The sequence below is a fragment of the Salmo trutta genome, chromosome 34 (assembly GCF_901001165.1).
Source record: "Salmo trutta chromosome 34, fSalTru1.1, whole genome shotgun sequence".
Classification (NCBI taxonomy): domain Eukaryota; kingdom Metazoa; phylum Chordata; class Actinopteri; order Salmoniformes; family Salmonidae; genus Salmo; species Salmo trutta.
Window position 1 is genome coordinate 20,529,535 of NC_042990.1, and position 25,139 is coordinate 20,554,673.

Genomic DNA, 25,139 nt, shown 5'->3' on the forward strand with positions numbered 1-25,139 from the left:
CTACTTTTGACCAGAACCCTATGGGCCCTGGTCAAAAGTAGTGCACCATAAAGGGAATAGGGGACGCATTCAATGACTCAGCTCTGGGCTCTGAAGCTTTGGCTTGACAGCCTTTTGGCAGGAAGGCTGCTTGCAGTTGATATTTAGGTTGTTGTTCAGTGTTCTTTCACAGATAAAACATGTTTTCGGACTGAAACGTCTGTTGTGCATGGCTGCTAGCTAGAACTAGGACACGCTGCATGTGAAAGATAAAAAATTTAAAAAAACATTTTTTAGCGAAATATCACATGATGCGACTATATCAAAGTGGGTTCTGGACCATTTCTTCACTTTTATACTTTGGCTTCCAGCAATGGTTTACAATTATTTGCTTGTTTTTTCCCTGCATGTTCCAACGTTATCAGATACTTTGGAAGGCTGTTGTGGAGGTTAAACATTGGACTCCCCTACTCCTCCTCCTCCTCCTCCTCCTCGTCTCTCCACATTCCTCCTCCCCTCCCCCCTCCCTCCCCTAGCCATGTTTATTTACATCCCCACAATGCATTGGGAGCTAGAGGACAGAGCAGCAGCAGGGTGCCCTGAGCCAAATGGATAATTGAAAATGTGTTGACATTAGACTGGTTATCAATCACTCAGGCTGAACTGAAACTACAGCTAAGACAAATAGGGGAAATGCAGGTTTGGGGAGTAACTGATTCAATGTAATCTGACTACATTAATCATTTACGTTACCAGCTAAAACATTGTAATCAGATTACAGATACTTTTGAAAAACTAGATGATTACTTCTTGGATTACTTTTAAATTCAGAAAGGATGTTTGCGAAAAAATACATTGACACCTTTTCTCAATGACATTCAATTCAGCATTGAAAAAAGGCGCAAGTTTAAGTTTATTTCAACTGAGCGAGTCTGACCACAAATCAGAAACCATTACGATGACCCACCAAATGTGTTTGATGGATCCGTTTTGTTTTATTCTAATCCAAAAGTAACTGAAAGTGATCAGATTACGTTACTGAGTTTGGGTAATCTAAAACTTACATTACTAATTACAATTTTGGACAGGTAATTGTAACAGATTAGATTTAGAAGGTAATCTACCCAAACCTTGGGAAATGCATGTAGCTAATGACATACACCATGTGTAGACTAGCTTTATGTAGAAAAAAAACACTTGTTTTGTGGTTTCTTGAAAAGTTACTGAAAGTTAAATAATTTGTCTTCTTTACAATGCATGTTGAAATTTATTCATATTTGGAAGTTATTCTTGCCATGTGAATGTTAGTTGTCTAGAAATATCTACACGGGTCACCAGTGGAAAGTAACGTCAGATGTCTGTATTTAATTTAATTAAGTTCAAATCCCAGTGAAAGTGTCTGGTTTGACATACAGCAGCCAACATCAAACTCACTTCAACTTTTGCATAGATAATCGTAGTTACAGTGCAGAAATACCCTGACCCAGGTTCATGTTTGTTTTTTAAAGAGCCCAAAGTACAATGTCATCCTCTGCAGCCTGAGGGAACCTTTAAAAACAACACTGTACACTTCCTGTCTGATTGGGCCTGGTGTGTGTGTGTGTGTGTGTGTGTGTGTGTGTGTGTGTGTGTGTGTGTGTGTGTGTGTGTGTGTGTGTGTGTGTGTGTGTGTGTGTGTGTGTGTGTGTGAGTGTGAGTGAGTGAGCCTGGGCCCCAGAGGAAGCTGCAGTATTAATAGCTGTGTTCTTCACCATCAAGCTCCACCACAACAACAGCAGCAGCAATCAGACCTGGGTTCAAAAAGTATTTGAAATCCTACAAATATGAACGTTTGCTTGAGCCTGACTGGAGTGCCAGATGGCGGGTTTTGGACTTTTGGGACTGTTCGATTGGTTACATTGCACCAGACAAACTCAATCAAGTAGAGCTAAAGTATTTAAAAGAAAACAAATGCTATTTGAGCCCATGTCTAACGGCAATAACACAAGGTCCTAGTGGACTTAGCTTACTCTCATGTTAATTGTGGAACAAACAAAAAAACTGTAGAGGACATAGAGTCATAAGGGATATTTTCCTAGGCATGTTGTGGTATCATTTAGCGATATTCTGATTACCGCTTTATTTTTGGTTGTGTAGTGGGTGTACTAAGGACAGGGACCCCATACAGTTCAGAAAAGTATGGCCTACTTGCCTTCAACAATAGCCTAATTGCAGAGTTATAGCATAGGCCTATAACTTGTGCAACCCACACAATGTGCAGTGGGTCTTTAAAACCATACCGAGGACAGGAGAAGCCTACACTTAATTTGGGGTCTCATGGACCAAGGAAAACGGAAGAACCACTTCAGAGACTTTTGAAAAAATTTACAATATATTTTTGTTGTTGTTATTATCACAACAGCCATCATAAGTCCTTCATTCCTTGCATACATCTTGATAATGATTGAATTTCATATCTTATAAAGGGAGATTGATGAGATTTCTATTTCCTGGTGAATTTGAAATGTTCTGGTCTTTGAGAGAGTCTGTCTGGCTAATAAAATATACCCCTTCACTCTATTAGAAAATATTTCTTCATTATTAAAGATACAACAAATAATAAACCACCAAATATAAAAAGCAGAGACCACCTGGTCCTCCTTAGCCACCATACAATGGTATGAGAGCCCCCAACTAGAAAAACAAGGAATCTAGGAAATAGAGATAGAACGAGGGAGCATCTCAGGTTGCTTGGCATGTAGCACTATGCAGGGCTCTGGGGTTGGAGGGGTGGGGGAGGGGCAGGGGGAGGGGCAGGGTGAGCTCTCTCTCTTGCTCTCTTTCTCCACAGCCGTAAAGAGGAAGCAGGGGGAACACAAATAAAGACATGGCCCAACGGCTCTCTCACTGCAACTCAAGGAAACACGGCAGGGTTAGAGAAGTGGGAGGGGAGAGAAAGAGGGAGAGGGAGAAGGGGGGTAAGGGAGGGAGAGAAGGAGGGAAGGGAGAAAAGGAGGGAGGGGGAGAAGGGAGGGTAGAGAAGGAAAGAAGGGAGGAGAAGGGAAAAAAGGAGGACGAGAAGGAGACCAGCTCACAGCAGGTGTGCCCCAGCAGGCAGGCAGTCTTCTATTCTAGAACGGCTCAATGCTGCCTACTTCCTTCCTTCAGCCCTCATGAGCACACACACAGATATATGAGAGCTCAATGATTCTTCTATATGGGGCATTTCAGTGGCGATTGGTGCTGTTTAAGATGAGAGAGGAGGATTACATTTTTTAAACATGGTCTTATTTCTATTCCAGCATATTGGATGACTGTCATTCATATTCCATTCACCCAGTTAAATGTAACAGTGGTAGGTTTAGGCTACTACACGATACAAACATTTTCCCTGTACCCATCATGAGGTTGCTACAACCTAGCCTATGAATGAATGTTTACAACATAAGTGCACAGGTCAAGGGAATTTTGAGTAATCAAGGTGACAGACAGTGACACATGCAATACCGCCTTGCACACTCTTGCCTGCATCTAGCTGATCTAGGGCAGCGTTTCCCAAAGTCGGCCCTGGTGCCTCCACTGGGTGCACGTTTTGGTTTTTGCCCTAACACTTCACAGCTGATTCAAATAATCAACTCACCATCAAGCTTTGATTATTTGAATCAGATGTGTTATGCTAGGGCAAAAACCAAAACGTACCCCCACAAGGTGCCCCAGGACCGACTTTGGGAAACCCTGATCATTAGTCCAACAGTTGCAAACAAGAGTTTCTATTGGACAAATTCAGGTATGTTTTTCCCCGTTTCGTTCCATTTGCTTCCGTTTAAGAAACGTTTTGCAACAGAATCGGCACAATGAATACACCCCTGATCACACACAAACACAATTCACTTTCATGCACAAACAATTCCTTCTCGCATCTATCTATGCACTCTCCTCTCACCTTTTCCCTTTACTTGGGGACTTCAGTGCACAACACATCAGCTGTCTATGAACAGGCAAAAAAAAAGTTTCCAAGCCAAACCTATCATGACTGCTAACTGCTACACAAAGCTTACATCGTTGTCACATCATAGTCAACATAGCTACTAGCAGGGGAGCAACTTTGGTTTTAGAAGTGGGGGAGACATTTAAAAAATATATACTTCTTTTTTTATTCAGTAGGATAAACACTCCAAACAGCCTACCCAACCTCTCGGAGGCGTCCGCATGGTCCTAAGACACACCATTACCCAGTTTTGTATCACATTCCAATGATAAAACTGGGGGGAACAGAAATGCAATTTCAGAATGTGGGGTGGACATGACACCCCAGTGAAAGTTGCCCCCCTGGCTACTAGAACTAAAGCATTAGTAAACCCGCTACAATCATGCAGTACAGTGGAATCAGCAGCAATCAGTTTAGCAGTTATGCCTGCATGCCACAGTGGCAATACATTTCTAAAAACCAAAAGCTTACATTGACTTGGAAGAGTTCCCGTGTTGGATAGCCATAGTCAGCTAGCTTGTTGGGGCTAGGGGGCAGTATAGAGAATTTTGGAAAAAATATGTGCCCATTTTTAACTGCCTCCTACACCAACTCAGAAACTAGAATATGCATATTATTGTTCAGGTTTGGATAGAAAACACCCTAAAGTTTCTAAAACTGTTTGAATGGTGTCTGTGAGTATAACAGAACTCCTATGGCAGGCAAAAACCTGAGAAGGTTTCATGCAGGAAGTACCCTGTCTGACAAGGTGTTGTTGTTCTTGCTTCTGTTTATTGAAGAGTCAGGATCTTAGCTGTAACGTGACAATTCCTAGGGCTCCAATAGGCTCTCAGAACCCAGGAAAAACCTGAACGATGACGAGGCAGCCTCAGGCTGAAACACAGAATCCCCTTTTCCAAGTGTCACATCAGAGGACAATAGAATTAGGTGCGTGCGCGATTCGCCCCCGTGGAGTATTTTCCTTCGGCTGTTTAGCTAATTGCAGATTCCCGGTCGGAATATTATCGCTTTTCTACGAGATAAATTGCATAAAAATTGATTTTAAACAGCGGTTGACATGCTTCGAAGTACGGTAATGGAATATTTAGACATTTTTTGTCACATTCTTGGCCATGCGCACGACCGTGATTTACAATTCTGATAGTGTCTAGAACACGCACGAACAAAACGCCGCTGTTTGGATATAACGATGGATTATTTGGGACCAAACCTACATTTGTTATTGAAGTAGAAGTCCTGGGAGTGCATTCTGACGAAGAACAGGAAAGGTAAGACCATTTTTCTTATAGTAAATATGATTTTGGTGAAGGCTAATCTTGCTGGGTGTCTAAATAGCTAGCCCGTGATGGCTGGGCTATGTACTTAGAATATTGCAAAATGTGCTTCATCCGAAAAGCTATTTTAAAATCGGACATATCGAGTGCATAGAGGAGTAATGTATCTATAATTCTTAAAATAATTGTTATGCTTTTTGTGAACGTTTATCGTGAGTAATTTAGCAAATTGTTAGTAAATTCCCCGGAAGTTTGCGGGGGGTATGCTTTTTCTGAACGTCACATGCTAATGTAAAAAGCTGTTTTTTGATATAAATATGAACTTGATTAAACAGACATGCATGTATTGTATAACATAATGTCCTAGGTGTGTCATCTGATGAAGATCATAAAAGGTTAGTGCTGCATTTAGCTGTGGTTTGGGTTTTTGTGACATTATATGCTAGCTTGAAAAATGGGTGTCTGATTATTTCTGGCTGGGCACTCTCCTGACATAATCTAATGTTTTGCTTTCGTTGTAAAGCCTTTGTGAAATCGGACAGTGTGGTTAGATTAACGAGAGTCTTGTCTTTAAATAGCTGTAAAATAGTCATATGTTTGAGAAATTGAAGTAATAGTATTTCAAACGTTTTAAAAATCGCGCCACAGGATTCAACTGGCTGTTACGTAGGTGGGACGAATTCGTCCCGCCGGTCCCATAGAGGCTAGCTGACATACAGTAGCATTCCTCTCTGTTTGAGCCGGGTGTTTGCGTAGGTTAAACCAACTAGCTGCATTTGACACTAGCTAAGTAAATGAAAGTAAAAGTAAAAAACAACATACTACGAAATAGAGCTAGCTCTCTCTCTCTCGCTCTTGCTTCTCCTTAATTAAGGAATAAATTAATTTGTTCCAATCAATCAATCAAATTTATTTATAAAGCCCTTTTTACATCAGCCGATGTCACAAAGTGCTATACAGAAACCCAGCCTAAAACCCCAAACTGTTCAACTATTGTCTTTCTCTCTCTTTGAATCAATTACTCACCACATTTCATACACTGCAATGCTATCTAGCTGTAGCTTATGCTTTCAGTACTAGATTCAAATCAAATCAAAATCAAACTTTATTTGCCACATGCGCCGAATACGACATTTGTAGACTTTACCGTGAAATGCTTACTTACAGGCCCTTAACAACAGTGCAGTTCAAGAAGAAGAAAATATTTACCAAGTAGACAAAAATAAAAAGTAATAATAAAAGTAACACAATAAGAATATGAATAAGGCCAAATACAAGGGGCACCGGTACCGAGTCAGTGTGCAGGGGTACAGGCTAGTTGAGGTAATCTGTACATGTAGGGGGGGATCAATGTAAGTTTTCCGGTGGCGATTTTTTATGAATTGTTCAGCAGTCTAATGGCTTGGGGGTAGAAGATGTTGAGGAGCCTTTTGGTCCGAGACTTGGCGCTCCGGTACCGCTTGCCGTGCGGTAGCAGAGAAAACAGTCTATAACTTGGGGGACTGGAGTCTCTGACAATTTTATGGGCTTTCCTCTGACACCGCCTATTATCTAGGTCCTGGATGGCAGGAAGCTTGGCCCCAGTGATGTATTGGGCTGTACGCACTACCCTCTATAGCGCCTTATGGTCAGATGCCAAGCAGTTGCCATACCAGGTGGTGATGCAACCGGTCAGGATGCTCTCGATGGTGCAGCTGTAGAACCTTTTGAGGATCTGGGGACCCATGTCTCCTGAGGGGGAAAAGGTTTTGTTGTGCCCTCTTCACGACTGTCTTGGTATGTTTGGACCATGATAGTTCGTTAGTGATGTGGACACCAATGTACTTGAAACTCTCGACCCGCTCCACTACAGCGGGTTGATGTTAATGGAGGCCTGTTCGGCCTGCCTTTTCCTGTAGTCCACGATTAGCTCCTTTGTCTTGCTCACATTGAGGGAGAGGTTGTTGTCCTGGCACCACACTGCCAGTTCTCTGACCTCCTCCCTATAGGCCGTCTCATCGTTGTCGGTTATCAGGCCTACCACTGTTGTGTCGTCAGCAAACTTAATGATGGTATGGGAGTGGTGTATTCCTCAATGCCATTTGATGAATCCCGGAACATATTCCAGTCTGTGCTAGCAAAACTGTCCTGAAGTGCAGCATCCGCGTCATCTGACCACTTCTGTATTGAGCGAGTCACTGGTACTTCCTGCTTTAGTTTTTGCTTGTAAGCAGGAATCAGGAGGATATAATTATGGTCAGATTTGCCAAATGGAGGGTGGGGGGGAGCTTGGTATGCATCTCTTTGTGTGGAGTAAAGGTGGTCCAGGATTCTTTTTCCCCTGGTTGCACATGTGACATGCTGGTAAATATTTGGTAAAACTGATTTGTTTGCCTGCATTAAAGTCCCCAGCCACTAGGAGCGCCGCCTCTTGGTGAGCATTTTCTTCTTTGCTTATGGCCTTATAGAGTTGGTTTTGAGCGGTCTTAGTGCCAGCATCGCTTTGTGGTGGTAAATAGACAGCTACGAATAATACAGATGAGAACTCTCTTGGTAGATAGTGTGGTCGACAGTTTATCATAAAGTACTCTACCTCAGTCAAGCTATACCTCGAGACTTCTTTAATATTAGACATCGTGCACCAGCTGTTATTGACAAATAGACACACACCCCCACCCCTCGACTTACCAGAGGTAGCGTTTCTGTTCTGCCGGTGCATGGAAAATCCCGCCAGCTCTATATTGTCCATTTCTTCGTTCAGCCACGTCTCTGTGAAACATAAGATGTTACAGTTTTTAATGTCCCGTTGGTAGGATAATCTTAATAGTAGGTCATCAATTTCATTTTCCAATGATTGCACATTAGCAAGGAGAATGGAAGGCATTGGGAGTTTGCTCGCTCGCCTCCAGATTCTCAGAAGGATCCCCGATCTGCATTCCCTTTTCAGGCGTCTTTTCTTCATGCAAAAGGCGTGGATATGGTCCTGTTCCACTGAAAGCAGGATATCCTTCTCGTCGGACTCGTTAAAGGAAAACGTTTCTTCCAGTCCGGGGTGAGTAATTGCTTTTCCGGTTTCCAAAAGTTATTTTTGATCATAGGAGATGGAGATGGTAGCAGCAACATTATATACACAATAAGTAAAAAAATAAGTTACACAAAACACCAAAAAAATTACAAAATTGCACAATTGGTTGGGAGAATGTAAAATGTCAGCCCTGTTCTTCGGCATCATCTTTTCATTCTCTGAACCTTTGATTGGATGGACAACATGTCAGTTCATGCAGCAAAAGCACTGATGGGTTGGAGGACTCCCTCCGGAAGTGGTCATAACCATGAGCCTTCGAGGTCTTGTATTGAAGCCAATGTACCAAGAGGACAGAAGCTAGCTGTCCTCCGGCTACACTATGGTGCTACCCTACAGAGTCCTGCTGAGGCTACTGTAGACCTTCATTGCAAAACATTGTGTTTTAATCAATATATTTAGTATAGTCTTATCTAAAAATTATAACTTTTAAATGTTTCACTATTTTTATTTTTATGAAATTCACTGAGGAGGATGGTCCTCCCTGTCCTCCTCTGAGGAGCCTCCACTGGTGCATTTCTCTGTCTTTATATGTCTATATCATTTTCTTGGACACTCAAGCTACTGTATGTATGTTGCTTGACACTGATAGGAAATCACATGGGACTAAGCAATTCTGTTGACTCTTGTTGCAGAGGTGCTGTGCTGTTCTCACCCTGCCTGCTCCCCTCCTCCTCTCTCTCCCTCCCTCCCCCTCCATGTGATTTCACTCTATCTTACATGGCATGAACAGGGCTATACTCCATACATGTGCCACTACCACCCCTGGTACGAGCTCCGCAAAAGGGACACAAAAATACAATACAGACTCAAACTTGAATTGATGTTCAACAACTCAGACTCGCATCACATGTGGCAAGGACTACAGACTATCACAAACTACAAAGGCAAATCAAGCTGTGTGGTGCCCACTGAATTCTCCCTCCCAGACGAGCTTAACACATTCTATGCTCGCTTTGAGGCAGACAACACCGAGCCATCCAGGAAGACTATCGCTGTTCGAGATGACTAGGTGCTTTTGCGCTCAGAGGCTGACAGGAAAACTCCCAAAAGAGGGAATACTCACAAAGCCTCCAGCCCAGATAGCATCCCTGGCCGTGTCCTCAGAGTGTGTGCTGACTAGGTGGCAGACATCTTCTCAAACATATTTAACCTGTCCCTGTCCCAGGCTGTAGTCCCCATCTGCTTTAAGGAGACCACCATCGTCCCAATGCCCAAGAAAAACAAGTTGACATGCCCAAATGACTATCGCCGCATTGCGCTCACCTTGGTAATCATGAAGTGCTTTGAGAGGCTGATCATGGCCCACATCAAGGCCAGCATGCCAGGCACACTGGAGCCACTCCAATTTACCTACCACTCCAACAGATGCACGGAAGATGCCATTTTCATTGCTATTCACACGGTCATAACACATCTGGAGGAACGTATTCTGTGTGAGAATGCTGTTCATTGACTACAGTTCAGCATTTAACACTATTGTTCCCTCCAAGCCCAGAGCCCTGGGTCTGGACACAACCCTCTGCAACTGGATCCTGGACTTCCTGACGGGCAGACCACAGGCTGTAAGGATTGGCAACAACACGTCCTCCGCACTGACTCTTAACACAGGGCTCCCCAAGGGGTATGTCCTCAGTCCTCTGCTGTACTCCCTGTTCATCCACGACTGTGTGGCTTTGCATGACACCAACTCCATCATCAAATTTGTAGGCCTGATAACCAACAACGATGAGTTAGCCTATAGGGAAGAGGTAAGTGAACTGGCATTGCAAAACAAAGGAGTTCATTGTTGATTTCAGGAAGCAAAGGAGGGAACATGCCCCGATCCACATCAACGGGACTGAAGTATAGAGTCACGAGTTTTAAGTTCCTCGGCATCCACATCACAGAGGACTTGTTATTGACCAACAATACCACCACTCTTCTCAAGAGGGTACAACAGCGTCGCTACTTCCTACATGCTGACCACACAAACATGTTATACAATCATTGCATCCATACTGCTTGCGTCTGTGTAGCCAGGCCCTAAAAGAGAATTTGGTTCTATTTGTGACACTTGACAAGCTGCAAGTCCTGCCTCTCCCATCTCCTCATTGGTTTTTAGGAGTATATACCCATGTGGGTGATTGAACGATGAACTGAGGTCCACACTCCAGTCCAGTTAGTAGTGGTAATGCACCTTAAAGTTGGTTGCCAACTGTCATATAAAGTCCAAAGAAGAAGAAGAAAGATGAAGGAGGAGAGATTACTAGAAACAAACTCAGGACCCAAGGACAAATTAGCTTGCAACGGCAAGCTAGCTAGCTAAATTGCCACAAATGTTTAATGCTTTTCGACCTGTCCCCAAATGAATATAGTTGGTTCAGAGTTTGTTTTGATATTTCAACCTGCGTGTCCTGATTGCATCTGGTGTGGGTGGACAAAATGGCGCATGAGGACGCACGCTCGGTCGAGCGGTCTGGTCAGCATGTAAGGTTGCTAAAGAAATGTGGCATACCGCCCCGGGTCCTCCCCAAATACACTCCAATACACGTGTAAATATTGGACTATAAATTGAGTTTTCCTTTATTATACTTATGCTAAAATGTATTATTCTATTCTACTGCCATGCACTTTATGTTATAATTATTATGTTTGATTGTTTCTTATTGTTGTTGCATTGTTGAGAAGGAACCTGCAACTAAGCATTTCGTTGGATGATGTATACCATAAAACTCTCCACTCCTCTCTTACTGTTGGTGTTATGAAGGAAGACCATGAGCAGCTGACTTGATGTTGCCAACTAGCATGGTAGAAGAACTGTACAAGGATTTTCTGGACAAGGAGATGTCATTAGGCTACTATAACATGTCACAGTCTGACAATATTTTGAGAGAGAGGGAGAGCGCCAGACAGTGCGAGAGAGAGAGAGGGAGAGAGAGACTCTGTCACTAGTACCTTCTTGACACTATGTACTGCTGAAAAGCATACAGAGTGACAACAGAGTCTTCCCAGTTACTGTAGTTCACAAGGCTGGACACTTTCAGGCAGCTCTCTCCAAGAGACAGAGAGAGGTTGGGGCCACTCCAGCCACCAACCTCCCAAACATGACCAGACAGTGAGCAAATAAAAGGGCGGAGTCTGGAAAAACAACATTCCATGAATGCTAACAATAGCATGGTGCTGGACTGGACCCTATGCACTCAGCTAAAGTCCAACCATTAGAGTTCAGACAACAGAGAGAGCCAGAGAGAGAGGGAGACAGAGAGACAGGGAGAGGTTGTGGGGTCTTGGGTCTACTCACAAACCAAGTATTCACAAAATGGGACAAACACCAAACTGAGACTCTGCATGCAGAATTCTGCAAATGTATCCCCAGAGTACAATGTAAAACACAAAATAATACATGCAGACCAGAATTAGGACTATTCCAGCTAATGATCAAAATCCAGAAAATAGCAAATAAATTCTTCAACCATCTAAAAGAAAGCGATTCCCAAACCTTTCATAACAAAGCCATCACCTACAGAGAGATGAACCTGGAGAAGTGTCCCCTCAGCCAGCTGGTCCTGGGGCTCTGTTCACAAACACAAACAGACCCCACAGAGCCCCAGGACAGCAACACAGTGGGACACAACCAAATCATTACATTTTTTAAGATAATTACTTGACACATGAAAAAGAATCAACCAAAACACAGAGCAAACTGGAATGTTATTTGGCCTTTAACAGAGAATACACAGTGGCACAATACCTGACCACTGTGACTGACCCAAAATTAAGGAAGTACAGACTCAGTGAGCAGAGCCTTGCTATCGAGAGAGGCCGCCATAGGCAGACCTGGCTCTCCAGAGAAGACAGGCTATGTGCCTACTGCCCACAAAATGAGGTGGAAACCAAGCTGCTCCTCCTGTCACACCCTGATCTCTTTCACTTGTCTTGTGATTGTCTCCACCCCCTCCAGGTGTCACTTATTTTCCCTGCGTTTCCTGTCTCTCTGTGCCAGTTCGTCTTGTATGTTTTTCAAGTCAACCAGCGTTTTTCCCGTTCTCCTGCTTCTATTCTCGTTTGCTAGGCCTCCCGGTTTTTGACCGTTGCCTGTTTTCTGGACTCCGTATCCCGCCTGCCTGACCATTCTGCCTGCCCTGACCTCGAGCCTGCCTGCCACTCTGTACCTCTTGGACTCTGAACTGGTTTTGCCTGTCCACGACCATTCTCTTGCCTACCACTTTTGGATTGTTTAATAAATATCAAGACTCAAACCATCTGACTCCCGTGTCTGCATCTGGGACTCGCCTTGTTCCCTGATACCTCCTAACCTCCTACCAAATGGAGGACCATATTAGAGACACATATTTCCCTCAGATTACACAGACCCACAAAGAATTTGCAAACAAATTCAATTTTGATAAACTCCCATATCTATTAGGTGAAATACCACAGTGTCACCACAGCAGCAAAATGTGGGACCTGTTGCCACAAGAAAAGTAAAGCACAAACACTATTGTAAATGCAAGCTATATTTTTCTGTTTATTTATTTTCCTTTTCTACTTCAAGTACTTGCACATCGCTACAACACTGTATAATATAACATTTGAAATGTCTACATTCCTTTAAAACTTTTGTGAGTGTAATTTTACTGTTAATTTCTGATTGTTTTTCCCTTGTTTATTTTCCTTTTGTATATTGTCTATTTCACTTGATTTGGCAATATAAACATGTGTTTCCAATGCCAATAAAGCCCATTTAATTGAATTGAGAGAGTGTATCACAGGATAGCGCTCTGCGAAAGCTTAGTCTGCTAGTCTGCTGTTTTTTTGGCAAATCGGAGCTATCAAAGACTCCAGTCACCTAAGTCGTAGACTGTTCTCTCTGCTACCGCACGGCAAGCAGTACTGGAGCGCCAAGTCTAGGTCCAAAAGACTCCTTAACAGCTTCTACCGCCAAGCCATAAGACTGCTGAACAATTAATCAAATGACCGCCCAGACTATTTGCATTGAGACCCCCATTTGTTTTTACACTGCTGCTACTCTCTGTTTATTATCTATGCATAGTCACTTCACCCCCACCTACATATATAAATGACCTCTAACCTGTACCCCAGCACACTGACTCGGTACCGGTACTCCCTGTATATAGCCTTCTTATTGTTCTTTTATTGTGTTACTTTATTTTTTTATTTAACTTTAGTTTATTTAGTAAATAATTTCTTAACTGTTTTGATTTAAAACTGCATTGTAGTGCATTTTGATTGTAACTTATTTTAGTTGTTATTTTTTGAGAGAGAGAGAGAGTGATAGAGATAGGAAGGGGACAGAGAGGGAAGGCGACAGAGAGGGAAGGCGAGAGAGAGAGCGAGAGAGAGAGAGGGTGATAGAGATAGGAAGGGGACAGAGAGGGAAGGTGAGAGAGATAGGGGGAGGGAGAGAGACAAGAGGAAGAAGAGAGAGGGAAGGCAAGAGAGATAGGGAGGGGAGAGGGTGGGGGGTGAGATAATGAGTACAGTGCCTTATCTGTACTTAAAAGTAATTCCTCTTTTTGTTCTAGCAGAGTAATATAAACATATTCTATACATCCTCCTCTTTGCATGTAGATAATCTATCATTAACTCGATCTCAGATACGAAACACATTTATGGGTCATTTCTTAAATGGTCACTTCTTAGATGCAATTCCCCTATAGGCATTGCGAGAATGCTTAATTTTAAAAGTATATAGAAAATATGTTACAATCTGATGTATTCGAAATAGATATGAGACAGAATTTTCACAAGTCTATATTACAAACCTAAAATAACGTGAATTGTCTGAATGTAAGATTTTGAGCTTCTTGATATTTGAGTCTCTTTGCTCTGATTGGATCCACTAGAATCCTCAGAAGACAAGACAAGGCCAAAGGAATAAGAGTCTAAATTTACAAGGTTATTACGCCATGCAGCCCAGGCAGGTTCCAGCAGTACATGCTGATCCACACTTGACTTGACACCATTCAGCCAATCAACAGGGAACTGGAGGACAAATGTTTCTCCCCTCAACACCCGTGAAAAGACACTAAACTCAGGCCAAAGGCCCCCAATTTGTAGGTCCTATTATAAAACTCACATTGAAGTCAAGCGATTACAACACTGGGGTCAATGCACGATCAAAAAAAAAAGAGGTTTAATTCAAAAAACCTGCCTCCAACCAAGGTGCCGTATTTGGACATATCTTTGCAAATGAAATCAAATGTTATTTTTCACATGCTATGTAACACATACATTTTGATTTGATTTAACATATCAAGTGCAGCTATATTAGTAGGTTGATAGTGTAACAGGCCCTATGTCAGTGCAAGACCTTGCAGATTCGGCCATAGACAGCAGGGTGTCTGACTGTGTCGGGGGATGGGGTGGGGCATTCATTTGCATTGTAAATAATGACAATGTCAGTTTAGAAGAGGGCACTCCCTTTAAATCTACTGAGCTAGTTATGGTGCACCCAAACAGACAGATCAGAGTAGACCATCCTCCTCAGTGTCGTCTCCTCAACCCCGGAACAGAACAGAGCACAATGGCCTAGCTGCTGAATAGACAGAGAGGCTGGGAGTCTGGCCGACTCTGGGGCCCAAGAATAGGACACATTCTTCAGCACAAAAGGGTGTGTGTGTGTGTGTGTGTGTGTGTGTGTGTGTGTGTGTGTGTGTGTGTGTGTGTGTGTGTGTGTGTGTGTGTGTGTGTGTGTGTGTGTGTGTGTGTTTCAACATCAGTGGATGCCAGGTCTCTGCAGAGAGATCTTGACTCTCTGGACTCTCCACTGTGATATAAGAGAAGTAAGTTATGATGAGGGGAGTACGAGCATCAATCGCTCTGTGAACAGAGGGAGAGAGAGAGCGAGAGCGAGAGAGAGGGTGAAGGAGACCGAGAGGAGAGAATGAGCACCCAGCCATTGTGCCTGTAAATTAGACAGTCACTCTCTACTTCTATGGTTTCCGTTCAACCATCTTCTTTTATGGTTTTTGTTTCTGTTCAACCATGGTGTGCTGAGCTGAATGAGGTGTCATGTCATTAGCACCAGTTTCATGCCAGCAGGCTCTCTCTCTCTGGGGGGATTGCTGTTCACATGCATATGTATCACCAGGCTATGTCTCTCTGCAACAAAACATTTGCATAGCACGCCCCAGAGCCGTTGTTTGTCTCTAATAGCCAGCTCTGATTGATTCTGTGACTGTAATCTGAAATGAATAGTGAAATTAATCAGTAATTTGTGATTCATATTGTATTTTGAAAACATACTGTAGGCCTCAATGAAACCGGACTGTAATTTGTAACATGGAGAATGTTGTAAAACATGAATTACATGTCTAGTATATAGGCTATTTGTTGATGAAAGTATTGTGGATATGATAATGATTATTGTTGACATACATACCAGTGTCATAACAATGTAATAGCCTATTCGGAGGTTTGTACAACGTGCTCTCTGTTGACACCATATCCTTTACTAGCCACAATAATTGTCCCCTAGGAGGCTACAAAATGTATGAGGCCACATCAAGTGCGTGTTATACAAAGGAGTCGTAGGCTACCTAACGCCAACATTTAAGAACATGTCAGTAGCAGTTAATGAATTGTCCAACGTGCGCTAAGTCTGTACTAGGGTCACAAACCGAGCCAATCGGAACAAAGGATACAGAGACGACAGTAGCTCCACCTCTCCCTCTTTCCTTCTCCGCTGGTTGGTTTATACATGTATAGAATCCCGGAGCTGACCCAGAAAAGTAACTCTGGTGACGGATTCTCGCTCGCCTCATAATGCACTAGAGAGCACCGATCGTTTTAATTTGATGAAATACATGTATTTGGCGCATCGCCTTTGGAAGTAAAAACGGAGATCCAGTAGCAGAAAGAGAACGAGAGAACTTCAGAGCAGGGCCATTTAGCTGGTAAGTGTTGTCTTGTGAGGGGGCCATTCATTGCAGAGAGAGAGACTGTCCTATTACTGAGGGAAGGTAGGAGAACCATTGTTCGTATTATTTGCGGTTTCTTACATTACCGATTGTTCATATGCCGGCTATAGTGCATAGTGATACTGTATGATAAATTACTAAACGATTGAACTGTATATATTGCCAGACCGAGTTTATCTAAACCGGATTATTATTTTTGTTGTAATGTGGTATCAAAAGTATTTACTGTTCAATGAAATCGGGCTCCTTTGCAAATACCTAAACTACACGGGTAAAATGAAGCGTTAAAATGTAGATATAGTGTGTAATAATTCACCTACAAAAAAAGACCTCGATCATTCTTTGTTGCTCCCCTTTTAGCCTTTTGCAAAATGTGACATAGACGGAATGAATGTTAAGATGCCTAAACGTTCACGCTTGCATAGTCCAAACACAATTGTATGGATTTTGTTCCGCTGTTGACCATACCCTGTTGACCATTCTCTCTAAACGATTGTGGTTTTAGAAACAATGTTGCATCGGATCGTAGTTTTTTATTTTATTTGTATAGATACAGCACAAAGAGGTTTGAACGGAAACCTGAGCGCCAGGGGCACTGGAGTTCATTTTTGGGGAAAAGAGAAGAAAGAAACACGACATGCTTTGTTTTCAAGCAGACAGCGAAAAGACAGAGCCACACTCCAATGGTATCCAATGGATCAACCATCATATTGTGTTCATGCGGTGATAGAGACATGTACGTTATTAAGAATGTCATGAATTGTTTTACCTTGCGTAATTGTGGGTGGGGAAATGATGCGTTGTTGTGCCATTTTAACTCTGGTATTACGGAGATGGCACAAATACAGATTCCGTTCTGAATTAACACATCTTAGGGTGTTGTCTTTCATTTGTATTTCCATTGTATTTGTTTCTATAAGCACAAATCGCAATGACCATCTTGTCCATTTATCACTGCTTGTGCCTAACGAAATGTTTGTAAACGTTGGTTTCCTTTCGCGCGGATGCTCTCGCTTTCATCGTGCATGTAGCACCTTATTTATTACTATGTATCTACCGATTAAAATTCGACATGCGCTCCTCTGCGTCCTTTCAACGGCAAAGGTATGACTGGTATTTCTGATCGTGTAATAGGCTACATACTGGCAGCGGATACAGGCAGTAGGCTATGCGTAATGTTGCTGTGGTCGAAATGATGGTTAAACAATCGAAAGTGTAAATGGCCCCCAAACGTCATCTGAATAGATTACTGACTCAACACTGTTTGAATCACTCATAGTACCATGTCTGTCTCTATGGAATCACTCACTGTTAAAAGTCATGGTATGGGGTAGTGGTGGGGATTTTATGTTCTCAGGGAGCTGTGTCCCTCAGATTGATCTGATGAACTAGGCAGACACCTAGTCAGTTGTACAACTGAATGCATTCAACCGAAATGTGTCTTCCACATTTAACCCAACCCCTCTGAATCAGAAAGATCCAGGGTTGCCTTAATCGAGGTCATTGGTGCCCCGGGAACAGTTGTCGTTGGGGGTTAACTGCCTTGTTCATGGGAAGAACGGAAGATTTTTTCACCTTGTTGGCTTGGGGATTCGAACCAGCGACCTTTCGGTTACTGCCCCAGTGCTCTTAACCGCTGTATGTTTATCAGTGCTTCCCAAACCTCTCTTTGAAAAACACCAATGGATCCTCTTATTCATGTATTCGACTACTAGCACGCCTGATTCTTTCACAACTAAAAGGCTCTGGACTGAAGCACCGCTAACAACAACATTGCTCCTCCTCCTCCGCAGGGTGACAGTAAAGGTTTCCTTGTAAATGTTCTTATACACAGTCATCATCATAACTCACATAAACATTGTCCTTCCTCCTGCAGGGTGACAGAGAAACCATGGCAGACCACATGATGATGCCCATGTCCCACGGCCCTGCGACGGCCCTCCACGGCTACAGGATGGGGGGAATGGGTGGCCCTCCACAGCACGCCGTGCCCCAGCCTGGCCTCCGCACCCTCCCCAACGGCCAGGTCATGCACTACGGCCGGGTGCCGCAGACCTCCATGGAGGCCGCCATGAGGCAGCGGCCCGGTCTGGGGATGGTGGTGCCGGCTGGGATGAGCGGTCAGGTGAATGGCCAGGTCAACGGAGCACAGATGGGAGGACACCACCACCAGATGAACCAGATGATGTATAACCAACAGCATCAACAACAACAACAACAGCCACATCAACAACAACAGCAGCAGCACCACCACATGCAGCAGCAGCACCCCCAGTCTCAACCCCAGCACCCCCAGCACCCCCAGCAACAGTACCACCCCAGTGGGCTCACCTCCCAGCAGCTCATGGCCTCCATGCACCTCCAGAAACTCAACACCCAGTACCACGGACATCCACTGGGGCCGGTCCAGGGCCATCACCTGGCCAACGGGGCCCAGTACAGAGTAGGGCCAGGCCAGCTGGCCAGCATGCAGCACATGGGTCAGGGTGGGCCAGGTATGGTTCTGGGACAGAATATGGACATAGACCTGATAGATGAGGAGGTTCTGACAGCGCTGGTGTTGGAGCTAGGTCTGGACCGGGTTCAGGAGCTCCCAGAACTGTTCCTGTGTCAGAACGAGTTTGACTTCATCCCTGACTTTGTTAATATAAAACAGCAGCCGAGCACCGTGAGCTGCTGAGAGATACACAACAGTCAGACGAAGAAAGACGCTGTAAAAACAGGCTGGCGCCCAGAGAAAGACTGAACCACAGACTAGACTAGCCATAGCAGCACAGACAAGAGGAGACAAACAGACTATTGTTTCTGTTCTTTCTGTGTGAGTTTAGGCTATCGATCTGTGACCATGTATAGTAGATCTACAGAACACACTGACCTACCTGTGAATAGTAGGCCTACCTGTTGGTTTAAGATGAATTGTAAGGACAGAAAGAGAGGAAAGGAAACAAAAGTTTCCTCTGCATCAGGCTGGCCAACATCAGTGTCGGTGAGAGCTGAGCTCAGTCAGCCCGGCCACTGGGTGGCGCTCTCTCTGGCGCAGTGGCCTCTGTCGATTCTGTACTGCCTACCGTCCTGCCTCTGGGCTGCCACCCATGCCCTAGTGTCAATATGTGTGCTGAGGCCTGAGGGATGAATGTAGACTCATTCAGCAGGACAGGAAGATGAGACAGACAAGCTGAGACGATACAAAGACTAGCTTCACCTGAGACTACTAGATTTGATCTATGGCTTTTAGAAATGTATTTATTTATGAATTTACCCAACCAAGTAGCTAGCGGACATTTGACAAATTGAGTTTTTAAAGAAGTTGGTCGTCTGATTATGAATTAGGCTGTTGGGGGGGAAAGAGTTAAAAAGATGCCTAACTTTATTGTGTGTATGTTGAAGGCTGGTTCTTCAAAACAGGCTTGGAGGATTCCTTCCTCGTTACCTTAACATTTCCTTTAATAAGAGCCTGAGAGAGAAAATGGGCCAATGGGGTTAGATTTTCTTGGGCGGTGGGGGTTTATTAGTCTCTGATTGGTTAGGAATGAACTGTGTTACCCTGGCGATCTGGTTCCTCTCCCTGACATAATCTGATCACATAATCAGAACAACATTATAATTATCATTAAAACTTACGTTTCCTTGAATCTTACATGTCCGCAGTTTCTCTATTTCCTGCTGCTGAATTAAATCTGATCAAATCACTGGCGAAGTAGTGCGGCACATACAGAGTAGCATCTCTATAGCAAGAGAACAGAAAACACACCATGCATGTCTTCAAATATTCCTCTGAACACTGAGGGTCAGCTTCTACCTTCAAACAGCTAGATGCTCTAGTTCAGTAGAGTCTCAATGACTACTTTACACTGTACTTCTACTGGTGGACCTTGGGGCAAAGGAATACACTGAATAGTATTTAAGGAACAACACACATAACAGCGGGCTATGTACTCTACATACAGTATCTGTGAGTGTGACACAGAAGGTAAGGCAGGGGGAAAACCAGAACCTCTCTCAGTCGCAGGTCATTCTGAGTCATAACACTCGCTTTAGACTTTGAACAGCACTGACAGTTAAAAGACGTAAACACAAAGTGTTGGATTGTGAGAAGTACAGTAACCTAGTGCTCTATCTGGGGTGAATCCTAACTTCCACCGAATTTTTACTTAGTCATGCATTGATATCAATGGGTGACCAAGTGAACATTTGACTTTAGTAGGAGTTAGGATTTGCCCTTCTGTGAACATCTTGAGTGTGTAAGCCTGCCAGGTAATTCTTGAGGGTAGTGACTGAGTTTGGTCCTTTGACCTAACCTTGGCCAATGTGCTGACTGGGTATGTAGGCTAGGACAGTGGAGGCTGCTTCAACTGCCTTGAACTGTGGACAGCGTTCATTAGTCCAGTCTGTGGACACAGCATAGTGCTAGGCACTTCTCCGGCAGTACTTGGTTGGTTTAATCATTGTTTAAAGCTGCCTCTCTTTACCTGTGGCATTGATTTCATTACCAAAGGTCCAAACCCAACAGTGCAGAGCAACACACACACAGACATGCACACGTACACGCTCGCACACACGCACGCCCGCATACACAGGTTGGTTGCTGTTTCCATAGATTAGCTTACTCAACTGGTTCTCTCCTGATTAGATTTAAATCACCCGTTCACACACGCTTGTCTTAATTGAGGTCATCCAGCATCACAGCCCCAATAACTTGGTAATTAGAAAACTTGGCACTCAAAGGTAGTGTGCACTATATAGGGAACAGGGTGCCATTTTGGAAGTGCCCTTGGTAATTAGAAAACGTTCTATTTCTGTGGTGGTGCAGTGTTTTTCCCTCCTGCCCACTATGCATAATGAGGTTTTGGCAAGGTTACTGCTTTGTTCCAGTGACTAGTACGAGAACTTCCTGTCCTGTTCTGTTGTTGAGCTATTTGTGGAGATGTCAGAACAGAGAGGTTGGAGGAGCAGTGAGGTTGAAGAGAGGATTGGGGGAAGGGGAAAGCTTCCCTCTGTAATGCATTGTGGTAATCTGTTCCAATACGAGAGCTACACTCACTGGTGTCTCAGCTCTTTTTCTAGCCTGGAATCTAAAGGGAATATCGCTCTATTTCACTATAGCTTCACTTCACTGTACTTCACTTCATTATAGCTTCACTTCACTATTTGCACAAAGTGCAAATATTCAGTTTGGATTCCAGGCTACTCTTAACCCTGTCTCGCCCCTGGAGACCTGCCATTTTGCAGAGCTCTGAGCACAAACATACAATGGACAACAGAAAGTACACTCATCATCGCAAAGGCCGAACCCCCAACCATATCGGGTCATTTCCTGGGGTCGGGTTATCTGTTACCAGTCTATTTATGTATAACTTGAACTTAGATCTGGGACCTGGATATTTAGGGCAGTTTCAAAACCCCTTATGAAAAAATAATCTATTACAATCGGAACATAATATTTGTATTTGTCTTTTAAGCCTTAGAGAGGTAGTAGCCTCTCAAAGTCATTTGATTACAGCTATATCAATAATATTTCAGACTTCTAATGTATGGTGTCTTTGTACTGTAGAATATAGGTAAAGTTGACATAATTAAGGTACTTTTCAAAAAACATTGTCAGATGTAATTGTTGAATGGCTGATGGCTGATGTTGATGTTTTGAATGACAAGAGATTACGGTTTATCATCCATTTGACAATTGGGAGTGTTGATATAAATAGGTTGCATGGTAAAACCAGACTGAATGCTAGGCTAACCATTAAGTGCAGCATTCAGTCTGGATTACCCAGGCTAACAAACATTCTCTTTATATCAAGGGTTTGGGTACAGGACAGGCCTGAAGCTTTAAGACCTAGTAGATTGCATGTGAACATTGTGAAAAGAGATGTGATGTCACCACTTTTCCACACATCCGCTGAGAATGTACAGCAGAACGGAATGCATTGTGGGAAGTGAAGTCTTAAAATGGTGGATACATTTGTGAGATTGTATTGTAAAATCCTTGTTCCAAATTACACCACTTCATTTGGGGTTAACCCCCCCCAACCCCCAAAGGTTTTTTTAATGTTATTGATTCTATTTTAAGAAAATGTATTTATTTTCAACAACAATAAAATATTTATTTAAAGAACTGGCCAGAGTATGGAGTGTTTTTGAACATGTTTCTGTCTCTGCATCGCTCTATGATATCCTTTGAATACCCCATGCATCCTTTGAATACCTCATGTATGACTTTGTACTGAAACCTCAACTACTTCTGACAACGGTACAATGACTCTGACAATACTTCTGCTCTGGTATTGTGAGACATCTCAGTAGTGTTCATGTATTGGCTCTACAGCTGCAGTGGCGTGTATTCATGGATGCCAAGGGAAGCAAGGCTTCCCCAAATATGTGTTTTCATAATTTTACGTAAATTCTCAAGTAGCTGAATTTCACTGGAGAAATCATCCGAGCGAGGGAAACAGCAACCTCCTCTCTTGGTATGTGTAGCCCGTGTATCTGATGCTGTTTGGAACAAAAGACTATGACATGTAGCACTTGGCCTCCCTTGATAAAAAATAAATAAAATAATTAGCCAATCAGCGTTGAGCTGAGCTCAACTGCTGGTTGTCCTGGCTCAGCAAAATGCCCCCAATGGAAGACAGTTTGGATTTAGCTTCACACCAATCAAATCATATCCCAAGCAAAACATCATGACTGTCAGAAAAACGTGTCTGTTTCTGGTCTGCATGTGTTGATGTCCTGCAGTAGCTAGCTTGCAAAATTGACGATTTCCTTAGCCAATGATGGAGATGGGGATTTGGACTTTTGTTTTTGTTTTTGACTTAATTCTCTGTACAGACTAATAATAATGATGGGGATTCTGATCTAATCATAAATTAATATGCTGTGCCAGTGGCCTGAGACGATTGAAGTTCAAATATGTAGCCTAGATGTAGCCTAGTACGCTCAGAAAGTTAGGCTAGCAGGCATTTTAGCTAGGTAGCCTATGACAACAAAAACTTAAAGGGTACTGTGTGACAGAGACATAGACCGTTTTGCCAACATGAAAGAGAGGAGGATGGCATTGGTGTTCAACTAGTCTACAAGTAGGGGGAGTCAACTTAAAAAAAAAACGTGTGCACACACAGACAGAAATCAGTACCACGGACAGCCACATGATATTTAGCAACATTGATTAGACTAAATCGTTTTTGGTATCTTTAAGTTTGTTTTCAGTGTATTAAACTAAGCATATACAGCCTTGTTGATTTGATGATGTTTAAATGTTTAGTTGAAATGGTGCTGGAATAGCGGAGGCTGTCCTCCGGTTGTCTTTGTTCTGACTTACGGTAACGGCGTGGTTCTAAAGCACTAGTTGCTTAGTAAACTAACTTGCTTGGCCTAACAACACCCATGCCAATATATCCTCCAAACACTGGCTTTTCGGGCATTATCACTTAATTATACAATGGGTGGGTCTAATCCTGAATGCTGATTGATTAAACCAACATTCAAGCCGGTGTCTATTCCACAAGTTACTACCGGCTAAATCTATGACGTTAAAATGCCTATTTACTCTGTTCCATCAATCCACTGTCTCATCAGCTCAGTCAGGCAATTTATAAACTTGATCTCCACTATAAAAAGCATCTAAACTGTCACATTAGTATAAAGGATTTTGGGAGACAGGCGCAGGCGCAGGAATGCGTAATAGTTTTTGTTATTATACCACAAATTACACCGTGCCGTGTAAAGGCACAGGGACAAAGACCAAACAAACACGTAACAAAACACAGGGTTGAAACCCAAATGGGCCAGTTGCTGCTGCCGAAGTTGCAGGGGTGTCGGACGGACCAGTTGTGGTGGCGTTAGACGGACCAGTTGTGGTGGCGTTGGACGGGCCAGTAGTAGCAGGTGAAGTTGCATTGTCGGACGGAACCGTTGTGGCGACGTCGGACGACAGAGTTGCAGCTGCCGAAGTTGCGGCGGCGCTGGAAGGACCGTCGCAGCATCATCGGACGGGCCATTCCCGCTGTCTCCCTTAATTGTCGATTATTCTGTCACGTTGGTATAAAGGATTTTGGGAGACAGGCGCAGGAATGCGTAATAGTTTTTGTTATTATACCACAAATTACAGCGTGCCGTGTAAAGGTACAGGGACGAAGCCCAAACAAACACGTAACAAAAACACAGGGTTGGAACACAAACAAAAGCGCGAGGAGTACCTCGAATAAACAACACTAGCGCACAATGATTAACGCACGGGACGAGACCCATAATCTTCTGTGCAATCCATAAGGGCACGAAAGCCCAAACACACAGCACAGGTAGTCACACGCACCAACGGACATTGTAACAATAATCGACAGCACCATGGTGAATAAAGGGCACATATATACAAATACAATCAGTGGGAATAGGGGCCAGGTGTGTGCAATGAAAGTTCCAGAGGGATCCGTGACATAGACATTATCTCACATTTCTTTAAGACTGACATTTGTTTTTGTATTTTTTATTTATTATGGATCCCCATTAGCTGCTGCAAAGTCAGCAGCTACTCTTCCTGGGGTCCAGCAAAATTAAGGCAGTTATACATTTTAAAAACATTACAACTGTGTGCCCTCAGGCCCCTACTCTACTACCACTTTGAGCCAGGAGAGATTGACATACATTTTATTAATGTTAGCTCTCTGCGTACATCCAAGGGCCAGCCGTGCTGCACTGTTCTGAGCAAATTGCATAAGTCCCTCTTTGTTGCACCTGACCACACGACTGAACAGTAGTCCAGGTGCAACAAAACTAGGGCCTGTAGGACCTGCCTTGTTGAGAAGTGCTGTAAAGAATGCAGAGCAGCGCTTTATTTTAGACAGACTTCTCCCCATCCTAGCTACTATCAATATGTTTTGACCATGACAGTTTACAATCCAGGGTTAGTCCAAGCTTAGTCTCCACAAGTTTAGTCTCCA

General features: G+C 43.4%; 1 protein-coding gene across 1 annotated transcript; it reads left to right on the forward strand.

The window, feature by feature from the left end:
• Positions 1 to 15,923: 15,923 nt before the first annotated feature.
• LOC115173768 (cbp/p300-interacting transactivator 3) lies at positions 15,924 to 22,311 on the forward strand. Its single transcript, XM_029732141.1, has 2 exons — positions 15,924 to 16,182; positions 18,083 to 22,311. Exon 2 carries the CDS (start codon positions 18,098 to 18,100, stop codon positions 18,884 to 18,886), a length of 789 nt encoding a protein of 262 aa, XP_029588001.1. The 5' UTR covers positions 15,924 to 16,182; positions 18,083 to 18,097; the 3' UTR covers positions 18,887 to 22,311.
• The last annotated feature ends 2,828 nt before the right edge of the window (positions 22,312 to 25,139 follow it).